The 19,157-nt window shown below is 37.9% G+C and overlaps 1 protein-coding gene across 1 annotated transcript in view; it reads left to right on the forward strand.

Annotated features, from left to right (window-relative positions):
* The window catches only part of RAB10 (RAB10, member RAS oncogene family), an 85,213-nt gene that overhangs the window by 57,869 nt on the left and 8,187 nt on the right, over positions 1-19,157 (forward strand). The window contains exon 3 of the mRNA XM_082745218.1: positions 13,972-14,110. Within this exon, the coding sequence (XP_082601344.1) occupies positions 13,972-14,110 (139 nt within the window). The remainder of the gene's footprint in view (positions 1-13,971; positions 14,111-19,157) is intronic.

Here is a 19,157-nt window from a genome sequence, read left to right on the forward strand (position 1 = left end):
TGACTGACTGAGCCACTCCGGTGCCAAAGGGAGCTAAGAATTAGATGAGTAGGATATGTTTAACCAGAATGTCATTGAGGTATAATCTTTATAACATCTTCAAAATTTAATGCAAATTTAAATAAAATGTAGACATTTTAAAGTATTTCCTACATTTAATGATTCCCTTTGAAACAAAGTCCACTTGATGATCTTTGATTTTTCCTTACTTTAACTGGGAAATAACTCAGCAAATGAACTGTACCTCATATTCTGCTTCATTATAATTAAAGCTGATCTCAAGGGAATGGATGTCAATTATTTATTCTGAATTTCAACCAGCACTCCCCCCCTGCCCTTTTTTAGCTCCATTCCTTAATCCAGGGTTGGCCCTACAAGTTAGTCTGTGTTCCAAGTCCCTCTTAGGCTCTGCCATACTGATTGGCTTTTCTCTCAACTGCATTCCCCCTGTGCACACTTTAAACCAATAATGTTCAAGCCTCTTGATGGTAAGAGACAATATTTTACATAGTGACTCCGTGACTCAGTATACATGTACATTTATATGTGTGTATTCAACAGAAATAAAAGCGCAAAAAAACTTTTTTTAAGATACATTTTCTTTATATTAGCATGTAAAACATTTGCCCTACTAAATTTGTCCTGTTCTTCCACAAACTCCCCCTCCTCCCTTTTTAGAGAGGAATAGAGGGACAGAGGGAGGGGGAGAGAGAAAATCTTAAGCAGGCTCCTTGCCCAGTGCGTGAGCAGGACCAGGAGCTTGATCTCACAACGCTGAGATGGTGACCTGAACCAAAATCAAGAGTCACGTACACTTAACCCACTGAGCCACCCAGGTGCCCCTCAGACTTTCCCTTTTATTTCTTGTCCTGTGGCTTTAAGTATTTTTTTCTCCCTCTCATTTTAGTTTCTGTAGCTTCTGGAAGTAAACAGTAATAACTAACACTTGTTTTTGAAAAAGGGAGCCTTCCTAGAAGATGTTCTTTTGCAACAGTAAGTCCTCCAGTATGGCCTTCAAGATTAATCTAGAAAAGATTTCTGCTGTACCTATAAATCTCAAATATAGCACAGAAATGGTAAAACTTCCAATTTAGAATTGTTTGATTTTTAAACATTAATATAACCTCTTTTGGGTAAAAACACTTTAGAAGGAAAATTTAATTTAGTCTAGGTTTTCATATATAAAACTGCTTTTAATTTGAGATACCCATTTTCTATAAAGATTAGGAATGAGATGTGAAAATTAGTGATTGATAGTTTATATGAGGTTAGCATTGTGCCAGCTGATTTTCTTTCTTTGCTTTTCAAAGTTCGCCTGCTTAAAATCCAGGGAGAAGGAAACCATGCAGCTCCCAAGTTAAGACATATAAAACATGCCACAATAATTGAAAAAGGCTTTTAGCATTGAAAAACCTGTTACTCAAAAAAAAAAAAAAAAAAAGAAAGAAAAAGAAAAACCCGTTACTCATAATCAAAATGCTATCCTTACTCAACATTAGATGTTTTGCTTCCAATTGTTACTAAAGCAGTGATTTTTTTTTTTTTAAATCTGTCTCTAGTTTGAATGAATATATTCAGATTTTTGTTTCAGCATGAAAAATTCCATTCTGCGATTGGATATTGAAAAGTGTCTGCTAAAGATCTGTGTTACTTTTCTTTACTTGAATGATCTTCATTTCTTGTCTTTTTTCCAAGGGTCTTGTAGGCTATTTGTTGCAGAAGGGTGGAGACCCTGGCCAGTGAACATGTGTGTAGGCCGAAAATTAACTCGTTGGGCTGATAGAGAAGCAGCTATGGCTTTTTAAATCCCACATCTCTAGAAGTTTCCATCACAGTATCTGTCTACATTTTCCATAGTGTTGTGGGTCCTGCCAGGTAAAAAGCCATAGTGAGTTACTTCAAGTTTGCTTTTTTGTGTGTTTTGTTTTGTTTTTAAGGGAGGGGGTCAGAAATGTTTGTTACTGTTGGCATCTGTATCTTGTACCAGAGCAATTTTTTTTTTAAAGAGATTTTATTTATTTGAGAGAGCATGAGCAAGAGAGCATAAGCAGGGGTGAATCAGACTCCCCACTGAGCAAGGAACCTGACGTGGGGCTGGATCTCAGGACTCTGGGATCATGACCTGAACCAAAGGTAGCCGCTTAACCACCTGTGCTACCTAGGCACCCCAACCAGCAGCAACTTTAACATCAGCACAGTCAACCAGAAATCAGTAATGTCACATTGTGGAGGAATTAACCATTTACCTACGTAAGGTGTGAAATTCTTGGGAAGTTATCTTTGATTCTTCCCATTCCCTTGATCCCAGCGTCCTCTTAGGTAATCCCTGTAGATTGAATCTTACCTGTCTAGTCCATATATAATTTGCTGTCTCCTTTGTTGCCCACCTCCCCCCGCCCCCAGTCAAAGCCACCAGTACCGTTTCTTTGAGCCCTGCAGTAGGTAGGCTCTTAATATCCTAACAGGTCCTTATTTCCCCTTTTGCCTTCTTCCTTTTTGCCTTTTCCCACATAATAGCCAGAGGAATCTTTTTTCAAATATAAATCAAGTATAGATCATGGTTGTCATTCCTTCCCCATTTATAACCATTTGAATTTCTTTGCATTTTAAATTAAAGTCCAAATTCCAAATCCGGATTCCTTACCTGAGTTAACAGAGTGGCCTCAATCTCATCTTGTGGGCTTTTGTGCAGCTGATCTTCTTTTAATTCCATGAACATGGTCTGCTCTTTTCCAATGTGGGACCTCTGTACATGCTCCGTAGACCTCCCTCAAACACCCCTACCTACCCTCACGCCCAGCAGTGGCTAGCTTGAACATTTTGAAGTACCACTTCATTCCAGAAACTTCCTATTTCACCAGAAATAAAATTTGAAAATGTCAGGTTGTGGCTTCTGACCTCCTCTCTCGCCAGTTTTGCTCCAATGATTGTGGCCATTTTCTCTCCCTTGAGCATGCCAAGCATGTTCCCATCTCAGGGCCTTTGTACTTCAGCTGTTACTCTGCTTGGGATGCTTTTCTTCAGATCTTTGTCCTGCTGCCTTCTCATTCAGATCTTAATTCCGCATTATCATCTGAGGGAGGCTTTGCACGATTTCAGGTTAAAGCAGCCCAGTCCTTCAGGCACTGTCACATTTATCCTGGTTGATCTTTATCATAGTATTTTTTAGTATCTAAAGTTACCATATTTTGGGAGTGCCTGGGTGACTCGGTTGAGCGTCCAACTCTTGATTTCTGTTCAGGTCGTGATCTCAAGGTTGTGGGATTGAGCTCCACATAAGGCTCCCTGCTCAAGGGGGTCTGTTTCTCTCCCAGTGCCCCTCCCCCTGCTCACACACATGGTCTTTCTCTCTATCTCTTTTAAATAAATACACTTAAAAAAAATAAAGTTAACCATATATATTTTTTTTAAATGCCCATTATTCCTCCCCATCTTAGGTTGGGGATCCTGTCTGTCTGATACATGGTTATTATAATGACCATCTAGAAAGAACCTGGCAAGTACAGACGCTTAGTAAATATTTGTTGGTTAAATGACCTTGTTTGGTTGATTTCTCTTCATATTTCTTGCCATAAGTATCAGGGACCTCCCTGAACACCCTATCTAGATTGTCTTCCCTTCCCCTTATCCCATTCTTCATCACTCCATACTGTTTCCCTTGTTAGCCTTGATCACAGTTTGGGATTATGTATTTACTTATTTGCTTGTTCCTTTACCCACTGGAATATAAGCTCTGCAAGAGTGGGTTTCAGGTTTTTGTTTTTGTTTTTTTTAAATGAAGATAAACATAGCTAAATGACATTTTGAACTAAAGAAACTGCATATCTACAAGGAAATCAAGGTCTTGTTAAAATAAAATTCAGTGTGGGGCACCTGGTTGGCTCAGTTGGTGGAGTGTGACTATTGATCTCCAGGTTATAAGTTCGAGCCCCATGTTGAGAGATTACTTTAAAATAAAATTTTTTTTTAAGATTATTTATTTATTTGTCAGAGAGAGAGAGCGTGCGCGCACTCGAGTAAGCACAGGTAGACCCAATGGCAGGTAGAGGCAGAGGGAGAAGCTCCTGCTGAGCAAGGAGCCCGATGTGGGACTGGATCCCAAGATGCTGGGATCACGACCTGAGCCAAAGGCAGCCGCTTAACCAGCTGAGCCACCCAGGCATCCCTAAAATAAAATCCTTAAAACAAGACAAAAAACCACCTCAGTGTGAAATTTGACATCCTAATTTATAAAGGAGGAAAAAACTTCATTATGTTAACAAAAATACAAAGGTGCAAAATTTGGGATCTCTACTTTGCAGAGCAGATTGATGCTGTCTCTGGACTGTTCTAGTGCTATCAGTGCCCAGACTAAAAATAACATCATAATAGTAGCGAGAGCACACAGCTTTCTTGACCCTGCACGTGAGACTAACAAGTAAGGAAATAAGATACTTTCGTTCCTAGGAACATATCGCTCCTTTTATAATATGTCAGGGGGCGGGGAGAGAAGAGGATTTCACAAAATTCTCTTTGCTGTGTGTCTATTATTTTATGTAAGGAAAGTTCTTTTGCCACTGGGTTGTAATTTCAGAAACCTTTAATGTAGTCTGAGAAGGAAAAAAAATACAAGAAAGGAAAACCGAGTTGAGTTATTTATACCAACTTTATTACCAGCTTAAAACCAGTATTATGGTACGTAGAAATACATTGTGAGTATGTACAGTGTTTAATTGCTCTTCAGATACTTAATACCTGGTTTTGTTCATTGGGGTTAACCCTCTGTCTTTAATATGGGGTGTATGTGTGCATGCAAACCTAAAAATAATTTGGGCAGTAAATAAGCAGCTGTGGCTATTTTTAGCCCTGGGCAAAGGATCATCAATTAGCTTAGAGGTATTGAGCAAGAACTTCTGTTTCTGGTTCCAAATAAATGGTTGATGGTCTTAACAATTGGTAGGGGCTGATACAAGTATCTACACAGGACTCAGGAAAAGGGTAATTTGAGATCAAGGAGTCGAGGGAACCAGGTCACCTTGTGGGGTGGAGACAGTCCTGTTGGAAGGTGTTAATGTATGACATGTGTAAATGAAAATAGGATGTAGAAAGCCTTTTAAAAACTTAGCAGGAAAAGCATATAAAAAGAAGGAAGGTAGTTGGGTGTAAGAGATTTTGGAAGATGGAGGAGACAGAAAGAACAGATAGAACGTCATGGATCAAAACAGGAATTTAAATCTGAATCTGAATAGTGATTACCTTCCTTTCAGAGAGGCCATTAATCTTTCAGTATCTTTTATTTTGACGTTTCATATCTAACCAGTATTATAAAACCTAAGTGCTGTTGATTTGGTTTTAACTGAGTAGTTTCTTCTGCAGTGTATTCTTTGTTGGTAGAGAATTTAGTCATAGATTTGACACTGAAATGGGGACGTAATTTGCTAATTTTGTAATGTGAATGAATGGGGAGAAAGGAAGCATATCTTTTTATTAAATTCTTTTTAAGATTTTTACTTGTTTGACAGAGAGAGAGAAAGCACAAGCAGGGGGAGCGGCAGGGAGAGGGAGAAGCAGGCTCTCCACAAAGCAGGATGCTGTACTCGATCCCAGAACCCTGGGATCATGACCTGAGCCAAATGCAGAGGCTTAACCATCTAAGCCACCCAGGCGCCCTGAAGAAAACATATCATAGCTAGACAGTGTTGGGGGTGGTTGCACATAGTGAAGTGCTGTGGAAGATCTCTTTAAATTATTATTGTAAATGACAAAAAATGAAGTAGAAGTTTTGTTTGCCTCCTACACTATAACCAATAGGCATTTCTGTCTTGAGTAGATACATTTCCATCCTGGATTTTAGCTAGGAAACTAACCCCTCTCTAAGGGTATAGAATTATTAGTTGATTTATACTTTTTACCAATTCAGAAAAGAACTAAAGTATTTTACTGTGATGAGGCAAAATTTTTGTTGTTCTTTCATGGATTCATAAATTACACGTGCTTACAAATATCTTGTGACTAAATAAAGACTAATAAAAGATAAAACAAGAATTTGGAATTGAGAATGGAGGATATAAATATACTATCTCTGAAGGACAACTTATGTGCTATGCTTAATTTGTAAAACTTACCTAGAAATTTCTTTGGGGGCCAAGGTACAAAAAGAACCAAGAAGGAAGTCTACCTAAATTGATTACATTATTCTTTTCAGAAATAATGTAAAGAATGGGAGAGAAAATAGATCATAACAAATACAGAATACATTTTCATAAGGCTCATTCTTTTGATTTTAAAAAAAAATTATTTATTTGAGTGAGAGAGGGAATACAAGTACGGGGAGCGGGAGAGGAAGAGGCAGGCTTCCCGCTGAGCAGGGAGCCCGATGTGGGGCTTGATCCCAGGACCCTGGAATCATGACCTGAGCCAAAGGCAGAGGCTTAATGACTGAGCCACCCAGGTTGCCCCTCTTCTTGTGATTTTCAATAAATTAACCTATTAAAGGTAATGATGATAAAAATTCTGGTCTAAGAATGTAAATAAGTATATAGATAGAAATATGTGTGTGTAGCCTTTAGTAATCTAACTTATCTTAAGGATACAACCTGGAAGAACTGATAGCATGTCTCTTAGATAGTTTTTCTTTTCTTTTCTTTTTATTAAAGATTTTATTTCTTTATTTGACAGAGAGAAAGACTTCGAGAGAGGAAACACAAGCAGGAAGAGTGGGAGAGGGAGAAGCAGGCTTCCTGCTGAGCAGGGAGCCCAAAGTAGGACTTGATCCCAGGACCGTTTGATCATGACCTGAGCGGAAGGCAGATGCTTAACCACTGAGCCAGGTCCCTTAGATGGTTTTTCCTAAATGACAGTTCTGGGGGCTCCTGGGTGGCTCAGTGGGTTTAAGCCTCTGCCTTCAGCTTTGGTCATGGTCTCAGGGTCCTGGGATCAAGCCCTGCATCAGGCTCCCTGCTCAGCTTCTCCCCAGTCCCCCGACCTGCCTCTCTGCCTACTTGTGATCTCTCTGTCAAATAAATAAATAAAATCTTAAAAAAAAAAAGAGAGAGAGAGAGACGAAAAAAGAAAAAAAAAATGACAGTTCTGGTGGCAGTTTTTTGGTATTGTATTACCGCCTAACTCTTCTTCTCCACACCCATTTTCAACAGTAAATAGAGTGATTCTTTTGAAGCCCAGGTTAAGTTACTTCTTTTTGTAAAACCCTTTAGTAGACTTCTCATCTTACTCAGAAGGAAAGTTGAAGTCCTGCTGACCTCGTTATTCCTCAACCATGGGTCAGGACCTTTACACTAGTTCTTCCCTCTTCTCGGAACATTGTTACTCCCAACGACTTCCGTATTGCCTTCACCTTCTCACTGAGGCCTTCCCTCACCACTCTGTTTACAATTTTCCTTGTTTGCACAATCCCCTACATCAGCCCCTAGTCTCTTTACTTTTTGTGTTCTTGGTACTTTTCACCCTCTGAAGATACGTAGTTCTAGAAATTACGATTTTTTTTGTTGTTGTTGTTTTATCCCTAGTAGGATATAAAACTTCGTTGAGGCAGGAGGTTTTTTGTTTTGGGGTTTTTTTTTTTTTTTTTTTTTTTTTCCTGTTTACAGCTTTCTCTCTGGTGCCTAGAATAATGTCTGGCATGTACTGTTGGTTCAATAAATAGTTACAGAATGAATAAATAGGACTCTACATTATTGTAAAGGACAGATCCGTGTACTTTGAGATGAGACGGGCAAGTGACAAGGCTGAAGTTCTCTTACAAAAGTTGAAAAATCCAACCAGATCATCTTTTAACTTGGCTAAATAAAAAAATCATTTTATTTTACATTTATTTGGATATAGGCTTCAGGCAAAGCCAGGGATTTCTTGTGAAACAGCTTTGAGTACAGCTTAAACACCAGCAGGTACTAACTTGAAAGAGCATCTGCAGAGATGGTTTTTGACTTAGGACATCTTGAAAACACAAAGTTTGAATCTCAAAATGACATTATTGCATCTTTGCATATTTTTATACTACAGATTGCTTTGAGCTTATTTATAACACACACAAATAAATTATGGAATTTTACTTTAGTTATTTCTTCAAGCTGTGAATGAAGAAGATTCAGAGAGGTTACAGGAAGGATTGGAATCTGAGGATAAACTTGGATCTGACTCCAAACCCATGTTCTATATTTTTTCTTGTATAATGCCTAGCACAGTATTTGAATTGATGGACAGATGGATAGAGGGCAGATGTATGAATATGGTGATTGTACACCAGGATTGAATGTAGAGAATATTGATGTATTGGTAGTTCTTTTATTTCTGGCTACATATATATTTAGGCATAGAATCCTAATTTTTTTTTTAAGATTTTAAGAATTTTTTAAAAAGATTTTATTTATTTATTTATTTATTTATTTATTTATTTCTCAGAGAGAGAGAGAGAGAGAGCACACACAAGCAGGCAGAGTGGCAGGCAGAGGCAGAGAGAGAAGCAGGCTCCCTGCTGAGCAAAGAGCCCGATGCAGGACTCTATCCTAGGACCCTAGGATCATGACCTGAGCAGAAGGCAGCGGCTTAACCAACTGAGCCTCCCAGGTGTCCCAGAAGCATTGTTTTTAAAACATGTTTTTAAGGGTCATTTAATGAATTGAAGCTCCTTGCTATATAAAATAATACAGAATCTGCAAGGCAATATTCTGAAATACTAACTTATTGACATTTGAATGCTTATTAGACTTGTAGATAAAATGGGTTCTGCAGTAAACAAGACAGATAGATCTCTGATGGAACTTTAATTTTGGAGGACATGGGAGATAAACAGTAAATAAATCTATAGTAAGTGTTATACAGAGAAGTAGGGATATGGAACGGAGAGAGACTGGATGACTATTTAAATTGGGTGGTCAGAGAAGTCTTCATTGTTAAGGTGATGGTTAAAACGTGAACATGAGGAGCCAGTCATGTACGGACAGGCTATGGCAACAGCTAGTGCAGAGGCTGTCAAGTGAAAACAAATTTGCAAATTTGGGGACATTAAAAAAAAAAAAAACATGAATTTAGTTGTCAGGGAAAGGACTGCTTCAAAATTTGGGGGGCTGGAGTAAAGAACAAGTCCTATAGCACTTGTAAACCTCAAGGTAAGGATTTTGGAATTGGTTCTGGTTATAATGAATTGGAAATTTTGTGCTTTTTTTTTTTTTTTTTAAGCCTAGTAATCTCTGTTTTGTGGTGAGATCTAATTCATACACTGTAATTCAGCCGTTTAAAGTATAAAGCTAGTTCTTTAGTGTATTTACAAGGTATATATATTTACCATCATCATAATTTTTGAACATGTTTATATTCCCAAAAAGAAATTCCACTCTTTTTTTTTTTTTTTTTTGAGACTCTACTCTAGCAGCCCCTCCCCGTCCTGACCAAACGCCTAAGCCAGGGCAGCCACTAATATACTTTATGCCTATGTAGATTTTCCTATTCTGGACATTTCATATAAATGGAATCATACATTATTTGATCTTTTGTGTCTTATTTTTCTCACTTAACGTTATCAGGGCTCACCAAGGTTGTAGCAGATATCAGTACTTCATTCTGTTTTATCGCTGAATAATATTCTGTCATATGACAATACCACATTTTATTTATCCGTCAGTTGATGGGCATTTAAGTGGTTTCTACTTTTTGGCTATCATGAATAATGTTGTTATGAGCATTCATGTATGAATCTCTGTATTGGGCATATGTTTTCATTTCTCTTGGTTATATACCAGGAAGTAGAATTGCAGGATCATATGGTAGCTGTATGTTTAACATTTTGAGGAACTGCCAGACTATTTCCACAGTGGCAGCATCAGTTTACATTTATACCAACTATGCTTGAAGATTCCAATTTCTCTACATCCTTTATTGTTTGGTTTTTTGCTTATAGCCATCCTAGGGTGTATGAAGTGATTTTGACTTACAGTTCCCTAATGACTAATGATGTTGAGCATCCTTCTCGTATTTTCTTCTAAGAGTTTTATAGTTTTGACTCTTATATTCTGGCCTTAGATCTGTTTTGAATTAATTTTTATTTATTTCTACGGTATGAGGGTAGGGGTCCAACTTCATCATTTGCATGGAGATAACCAGTTGTTTTAGCACTGTTTGTTAGAAAAAACCTTAATCTTTCCCCATTGAAGCTATTGGAAGGTTTAAGCAGAAGACGTTATGATCAGACACATATTTAAAGAAGAATACTCTGGCTACTGTGTAGAGAATGTCATTTCCTATATATATGAATGTTAGAATGTTACTGAAAATGACCCAGTCAGTGCCATAGAACTAAGAGCAGAAACATGTGGTTTCAGAAAATCCATGAGAATAAAATGTTTCAAGAAGAGAAAGTGGTCAATTTTATGGCTTCCTGATGAATGATTAAAATATATAAAAAGGAACTAAATCCTGGATTTAGCTATCAGAAGTTATTGGAGACCCTTTGAAGAAGAGCAGTCTTGGTAGAATAGTAGTAGCAGTAGTCAGATTAGAATTGGTTGAGAAATGAATTTGGGAAGACAGAAATTAGAGAACTCTTTAAAGAAGTTTGCTGGGGAGATTTTATTGTAGATACAGACAAGGTGGTTTTAAACTTTATATTGAGGGTTGCTTGAGTAGCTCAGCTGGTTAGACATCTGACTCTTGATCTCAGCTCGGGTCTTGATCTGAGGAGTTCAAGCCCCACATTGGACTCCACAGTGGGCATGGAGCCTACATAAAAACAGCAACAACAACTTATATGCAAAGGCTACATAGCTTAAAAAAAACTGATAAAAATATGTGGGAGGAATCTCTCTGTTTTTAAGACTTTATTTAGCTATAGTAATCAACACAGTATGGTTTTGGGGGAGACATAGACACATAGATCATTGGAACAGAAAGAAAAACCCAGAATTAGATTGGGTTATGGTTGATTAATTTTTATCAAAGGTGCAAAAGCAACTCCACGAAGAAAGGGTATTTCCTCAACATTTTCAACAAATGATGCTAGAGTAGTTGGACTTCCATAAGTAAAAACATGAACCTCTCAAAATTCACACCCTGTACAAAAATTAACTCAGAATGTATTATCAGTTCATTTGTTCATTCATCCCTTATTTGTTTTTTAAAGATTTTATTTATTTGACAGAGAGAAAGCACAAGCAGGGGTAGTGGCAGGCAGAGGGAGAGGGAGAAGCAGGCTTCTAGCTGAGCAGGGAGCCCGGTGTGGGGCTCGATCCCAGAACCCTGGGATCATGACCTGAGCCAGAGGCAGATGGTTGACCAATTGAGCCACCCAGGTGCCCTGTATCATCAGTTTAAATATAAAATGTAAAATCAGGGGCGCCGGGGTGGCTCAGTGGGTTAAAGCCTCTGCCTTCTGCCTTTCTGCCTACTTGTGATCTCTGTCTGTCAAATAAATAAATAAAATCTTTAAAAAAATAAAGTAAAATGTTAAATCATAGACTTTCAGAAGAAAATATAGAAAATAGGACCTCAGACTAGGTGAAGAGTTCTTAGATACAGCGCTAGAACTGTGATCCATAAAAGATTCTTGAAAAAATCACTAGATTGGATTTCAGTATTTAAAGCTCTTACTCTACAAAAGACCCTGTCAAGAGAATTAAAAAACTAGGTACAAAACTCTCAACATACAGAGTGTTTAAAAAAAAAAAAAAAAAAAAAAAAGACGGCAACCAATCCAGTTAGAAAATGGACAGAAGACAAGAGCTGCCATTTCACCAGAGAGGATATGTGAATGGCAGATGATGATATGAAAAAATATTCATCATCATTAGCCTTAGAGAAATACAAATTTAAATGATGATGAGGTATCACTACATGCCTTATTTATTAGATTAAAATAAAAAATAGTGACAACACCAAATGCTAATGAATGCAGAGAAAACAAATCTGTTACATTGCTAGTTGGAATGTAAAGTGGTACAGCAGCTCTAGAAAAGTTGCCTTGTTTCTTTCTTTCTTTCTTTCTTTCTTTCTTTCTTTCTTTCTTTCTTTCTTTCTTTCTTTCTTTCTTTCTTTTTTTTAATAAACATATATTTTTATCTCCAGGGGTATAGGTCTGTGAATTGCCCCCATGTTGCATCACCACTTCCTCATATCAGGGAGATCATATGATAGTTGTCTTTCTCTGCTTGACTTATTTCGCTAAGCATGATACGCTCTAGTTCCATCCATGTTGTCGCAAATGGCAAGATTTCATTTCTTTTGATGGCTGCATAGTATTCCATTGTGTATATATACCACATCTTCTTGATCTATTCATCTGTTGATGGACATCTAGGTTCTTTCCATAGTTTGGCTATTGTGAACGTTGCTGCTATAAACATTCGGGTGCAAGTGCCCCTTTGGATCACTACATTTGTATCTTTAGGGTAAATACCCAGTAGTGCAATTGCTGGGTCATAGGGCAGTTCTATTTTCAACATTTTGAGGAACCTCCATGTTGTTTTCCAGAGTGGTTGCACCAGCTTGCATTCCCATGCCTTGTTTCTTATAAATGTAAACATACCATGTGGGTCAGCAGTAAGATTCCTGGATATTCATCCAGAAGAAATGAAAACTTAGGTACACACAGGAACTTGTACATAAATATTCATAGCAACTTTATTTGTGATGGCCAAAAACTGGAAACAATCCAGTCTCTTTCCACAGGTGAGTGAATAAACAGATTGTGGTATGTCCATACAATGGAATACTATTCAGCAATAAAATGGAACAGACTAGTATTAGGTGCAGCAACTTAGATGGATCTCAGGAAGTCATGGTGAAAGAAGTGAAAGATGACCATTTCAAAAGGTTGTATATAATATAACATGATTCCATTATATAGCATTCTGAAAATGGCAAAATCATAGATGTGGAGAACAGATTATTGACCAGGGTATAGGGACTAAAGAAGATGAGTTTTCTATCGTGTTTGTTGTGGTGGTGATTATACAGGCCAGTACATCTGATAAAATTGCAGAGAACTACATACATGTGTGCGTGTGTACCCACAAACACATACAAATGTACGTTTAAAAAAATATATATGTTTAAAAAAAAAAAAGTAGACTTTAAATAAGTTCTTCGATTGTACCAATGTAAATTTCCTGGTTTTGCTTTTGTAAGATGGTGTAAGATGTTACCATTGGGGAGAACTGGGTGAAGGATACAAAGACTTTGTACTATTTTTGTAGCTTCCTGTGAGGCTATAATTATTTTAAAATAAAGTTTTAAAAAAGAAAGCTTGCTGGGGAGGTGAACATAGAAATGGGATGTTAGTTGGAGGGGTATAGTGTTGAGAATGGGATTTTTTTGTTTTAATTTTGCTCTTTTAGAATAGGGGATACTAAAACATGTATGTATCCTGATGAGAATGATTCATAAAAGGACGAAATTAGTGATGCAAACAAGGGGGAAATTACAGGAGCAAAATCTATATCTGAGATCTTTGGCATGAAGAAATTAAAAAAATACTATTTACATATTTCCATCTTGTTCCTAAAAATGAGGTTATCTTTACAACGTTTTGTAAGTGATCCTAAAGGTAAATGTAGCTGTACTATGGCTTAATCCTTTAATGTTCTAAACATTCCGCAGACTTTTGTGATATGTTATGGAACAAGATCACTGAATAAAATGAATTTTAAGAGTTTTTATCACACTTGCTGGTGTTCATTCTACAATAACTGCCAAGACTTTTCTGTGTCATTTTTCTGTGGTTTTCCCTTCCAGATTTTCACCCACTATAGGTAGTCATGAATTTCCTTTGACTAAAAAAAGTTACACACACATATATATATTCTTATGAATAAACTATAATTATTTACCATTTAAGAATTAAATGGGTGATGGTACTGTTTTGCTTTGTAGTGTATAGTGGATTTAATGTTAATCTTACCAAACCATTCGACTGTTTTGCCCTTCATTTATCTAGAATGTCGTAATATCTAAATGCTCAATATAAATTATTGCTGTTTATTTCAGGGATACGGCAGGCCAGGAACGATTTCATACCATCACAACCTCCTACTACAGAGGAGCAATGGGTATCATGCTAGTATATGACATCACCAATGGTAAAAGTTTTGAAAACATCAGCAAATGGCTTAGAAACATAGATGAGGTAAGACTAGAAATTGTATAAACTCTTTATAAAGACACATTTTTGAGTTTAGTTAAGAATAATTCTAAAGGATGTTTAGGGTATAATGTACTATCATTATTACTATGTTATTTCTACTTCTTAAAGGTTAATGTTAATCTGCCTTTCTCTTAAATATGTGGGTAAGTCTATCTAGAACCCCATCCAAGGCAATTACTAACTTACCCAAAAACTTTATACATCCATCTTTTAAAGATGGCCCCATGTAGAAGCTACTAGTGGTTTTACACACCTCTCTGTAAACGAATTCTTTCTCAATGAATTTTTATTGAATGAATAAATTACTAAATTTTTCAGTAGTAATTTAAAACAACAGAAACGTTATATTACTTCTAGAAATTTTGAAAGATACAGAGTAGTAATGTGGTAAAAACCTAACGAAAATAGTGCTGTATCATTGCCTGAGAAGATGTCAGTTTTTATAAGGTAAAATATGTGTCAAAGCCAGTCTTTTTCTGTTCTGCAGTATAGGTGGCTTCTTGTTGAAATTATTTTTCATGTCTTATTGCAGCCTTCTGGGCATTGATTTCCTTAAGACTAACTCCTTAAAGCACTTTTGGCTAGAAGACCAAGTATTAGATGCAAGATAATGATATCTCAGTGGTAGCAGTCTTGACAGCTTATTACTGACTTTTCCGTCACTGCAATAAATCTTCAAAGAGAAGCCTGTTAATATTTAATAATCAGTTAATAATACACAGATTTTTTTAAACAAGGCGCCATTTTGGATTTCCTTAGCCTTTATTTTATGATTCAGCTAAGTAGCACATGTAGTAGGAGCAATTGATAGACTGTGCATTGTTGTTTCAACAACAGCAGTTTTCCAAATTCTCTGACATGTACTGGATGTCCTACAATTCAGTCCTATTCTGATGCTAACTGCCCAACCTTAGTGTCAGACTCTCCCAAGTTGAAGGACTGCCCTTCCTTCAGATGTTAAGTCCTGGTTCCCTTCAGTTACCTTCATTTCTCTCTGACTTCACTACAAATTTGAGGGGGTCCCGGGGCCCCCAGGACTTTCAGGTTCAGTTGTTGGCTGTAATGACTCCTCAGGAAAGTGTTTTATTTACATTTATAATTTTATTATAAAGGATGCAGGAACAGCTAAATTGAAGAGATGTACAGGGAAGGTATGGGGGTTGGGGAACACAGAACTTCCATGCCATCTCTAGACATAATCACCCTCTGGGCATTTTGATATGTTCACCAACCTGGAAGAGCTCCCCTAACTTCATTGTTTTGGAGTTTTGATTCAGGTTTTACTGCATATGTATGGTTAGTTAAATCATTGGCCTCTGGTGATTTAACTTCATCTCTAGCCCTCTTTACCTCATGGGAGGTAGGGGAGTGGCTGAAAGTTCCAAATCTTTTTTTATTTTTTATTTGAGGTGGGGTAGAGAAAGAGAGTGAGCAAGAGATCACAAGCAGGGGTAGGAGAAGCAGACTCCCCTCTGAGCAGGAAGCCTGACGTTGGGCTTGATCCCAGGACCTGGAGATCATGACTTGAGCCAAAGGCAGATCCTTAACAATCTGAGCCACCCAGGTGCCCCTTGAAAGTTTCAATTCTTTAATCGCATGTTTGGATTTTCTAGTGACTGATTTCCATTGTGAAACTCTATAGGCCACCACTCTGCCCAAGTTCTTCATTAGCATAAACTTAGGTAGGTAGAAAGGGCTCTGTTACGAACAACAAAAGACAGTCTTTCACTCAGGAAATTAGGAGTACTGTGCCAAGGCACCAAGGCCAAATTCATTCTTTATTTCTGTTACAGCCTTATGCACGTCATAGGTGGGTGGCTTTAGTTTCCCAACATGAGAATTAAGATACATAAAACTCAGCCACTAAAAAGAAAATATGTGGGGTGCCTGGGTGGCTCAGTGGGTTAAGCCTTTGGCTCAGGTTATGATCTTGGTCCTGGGATCAAGCCCCATGTCTGACCTTTTCTCAGCGGGGAGCCTGCTTCCCTCACGCCTCTCTGCCTGCCTCTCTGCCTACTTGTGATCTGTCAAATAAATAAATAAAATCTTAAAAAAATAAAGAAAGAAAATATGTTTTTCTGGCATACAAGAGATTGGTGTTGCCTAATTTTCACTTTGTTTTTGAAGTTAAAGCTTGAACAAAATGAAAAAAAGCCAAATTAATCCAGCAACATTTTAAAAGGATTATATATTGTTGATCAAGAGGAATTTACCTAGGAATGCAAGGGTAGTTCAATATAAGAAATCAATCAGTGTAATACACCATTTTTTAATGTTTTTTTTTTTAAGATTTTATTTATTTATTTGAGAGAGGGAGAATGACCCAAGTGGGGAAGGGCAGAGGGAGAGGGGAGAAGCAGACTCCTTGCTGGGTGGGGAGCTTGAGTCGGGGCTGGATCCCAGGCTGCTGAGATCACAACCAGAGCGAAAGGCAGACACTTAACCAACTGAGCCATCCAGGCATCCCTGTAATACATGGTTTTTTTAATTGAAGATTTTATGTATTAATTTGACAGAGAGTGTGTACATAAGCACAAGCAGGCAAAGGAAGAGGGAGAAGCAGACTTCCTGCTGAGCAGGGAGCCCGACTTGGGGCTCCATCCCAGGACGCTGGGATCGTGACCTGAGCTGAAGGCAGACACTTAACCAACTGAGCCGCCCAGGCACCCTGTGTAATACACCATCTTGATAAAAGATAGAAACTGTATGATCTTGCCATCAGACACAGGAAAAATTTTGACAAACCCAACACCCTTTCATGGTAAAAACACTCGGCAAACTAGAAATAGAACATCCTTAGCCTAGCAAAGGACATCTGTGAAAATCCTACAGCTAACAAGCATACCTGTCTCTGTGATCAAGAAAATGAGAAGTATGCCATTACTGTTCAGAATTTTAGTAGAAGTTCTAGCCAGGGCATTTAGGCAAAGAAAAGGAGGAAACCCAGATTGAGAGGGAAAACTGTATTTGTAAATAATGAGATTTTGTATATAGAAAATCCTAAGGAGTGGTTCCTGGGTGGCTTGGTTGATTAAACATCTGCCTATGGTTTAGGTCAAGATCATGGGGTCCTAGGATCAAGCCCCACATTGGGTGGCTTCCAGCTTGGCGGGAGCCTGCTTTCCTCTGCCCCACCCCCTGCTTGTGCTCTTTGCCCCACCCCTCAATAAAATCTTTCTTTTAAGATCTTATTTATTTATTAGCACAAGTAGGGGGAGTAGCATGCAGAGAGAGAAGGAGAAGCACATTCCCCACTGAGTAGGGACCCCAATCTGGGGCTTAATCCCAGGACTCTGGGATCATGACCTGAGCTGAAGACAGATGCTTAACTGACTAAGCCACCCAGGCACCCCGTCAAAGAAATAAAATCTTAAAAAAAATAGAGAGAGAGAGAGAGAGAAAATTCTAAGGAACATACACACACACACACACAAAAACTGTTAGAACTGGTGAACAAGTTCAGTAAACTTGGATGATACAAGATCAATACACATAAATCACTTGTATTTCTATATACTAGCAGCAAATAATCAAAAAATGAAATTAAGAAAAAGTTCCAGGGGCGCCTGGGTGGCTCAGTCGTTAAGCAGCTGCCTTCAGCTCAAGTCATGATCCCAGTATCCTGGGATCGAGCCCTGCATCAGGCTCCTTGCTCAGCGGGAAGCCTGCTTCTCCCTCTCCCACTCCCCCTACTTGCATTCTTTCTCTTGCTGTCTCTCTGTCAAATAAACAATTTCTTTTTTAAAAATTGGGTGTGTGTGTGTGTGTGTATATTTCCATTTGCAGTAGCATCAAAAAGAAGAAAAACTAGTTATGAAAAATTTAGCCAAAGATACTCAGAACTTACATACTAATAACCACAAAATGTCAAAAGACATTAAAGATCAGTGTAATTGAAAAGACATCCCATGTTTATTAATTGAAGTTTTCATATTTTTAAAATGGCAGCATTAGCCAAAGTGATCTGCAGTTTCAGTGTAATCCTATTAAAATCCCAGCTGCTGGCTTGGGGCTTGTGGGGGAGGTGAGGGCGTGGCTGGGAGAAATTGACAGGCTGATCTTAAAATTCATATGGAGGTGCAGGCATGGGACCCAGAATAGTCAAACAGGTTTTGATATGAGGAATGACTTTTAAGCTGAGATCTGAAGAAATGAGTGAGTAAAAGATACTCAGAAAAGGATAGGGCTAGTGGAAAGAATGTAATCGATTCAAATCTAAGACAAATCTCAAAGTACTTTGTTTTCTAGAGAATTTAACTACCTTGGCTTAGAGACATTCAGGGAAAGGAGTGTTGGGCCAAAGATGGATGATTTTTCTTATTCCAGGGGTTGGTTGTCTTTTCACTCTGATGGTGACCTTTGACACATAAAAGTTTTTTAATTTTGATGAAGTATAATTTGCCTTTTTTTCTTTTGTTGCCTGTACTTTTGGTATCATATCCAAGATACCGTTGCCAAATTGCATGTCATAAAATTTTTCTCCTGTATTTTCTGAGTTTTTTAGTTTTAAGTCTTATATTTAGGCTTTTTATCCATTTTGAGTTCATTTTTTTATATGGTGGTAAGTTAAGAGTCCAGCTTCATTCTTTCCCATGTTAAAATCTGGTATGCCCAATACCACTTTTATTTATTTATTTATTTAAAGATTTTTACTTATTTGACAGTTTGATATAGAGAGAGTGCAAGTAGACAGAGCAGTAAGCAGTAAGCTCTCCACTGCGCTGGGAGCCTGATGTGAGGCTGGATCCCAGGATCCTGGGATCATGACCTGAGCCAAAGGCAGCCGCTTAACCCACTGAGCCACCCAGGCACCCCAGCACCCATTTTTTGAAAAGACTATTCTTTCCTCCATTGAATGGACTTGGCCCTCTTGTTGAAAATCATTTGATCATACATGCAAGGGATTATTTCTTGGCTCTGTTTGCGGTGTATTCATGTATATGTCTTTATGCCAGTAGCACACTGTTTTGATTATTGCAGCTTTGTAGTAAGTTTTGAAATCAGGAAATAAGTATGAATCTTCTAACTT

The sequence above is a fragment of the Mustela nivalis genome (assembly GCF_964662115.1).
Source record: "Mustela nivalis genome assembly, chromosome: 8".
Classification (NCBI taxonomy): domain Eukaryota; kingdom Metazoa; phylum Chordata; class Mammalia; order Carnivora; family Mustelidae; genus Mustela; species Mustela nivalis.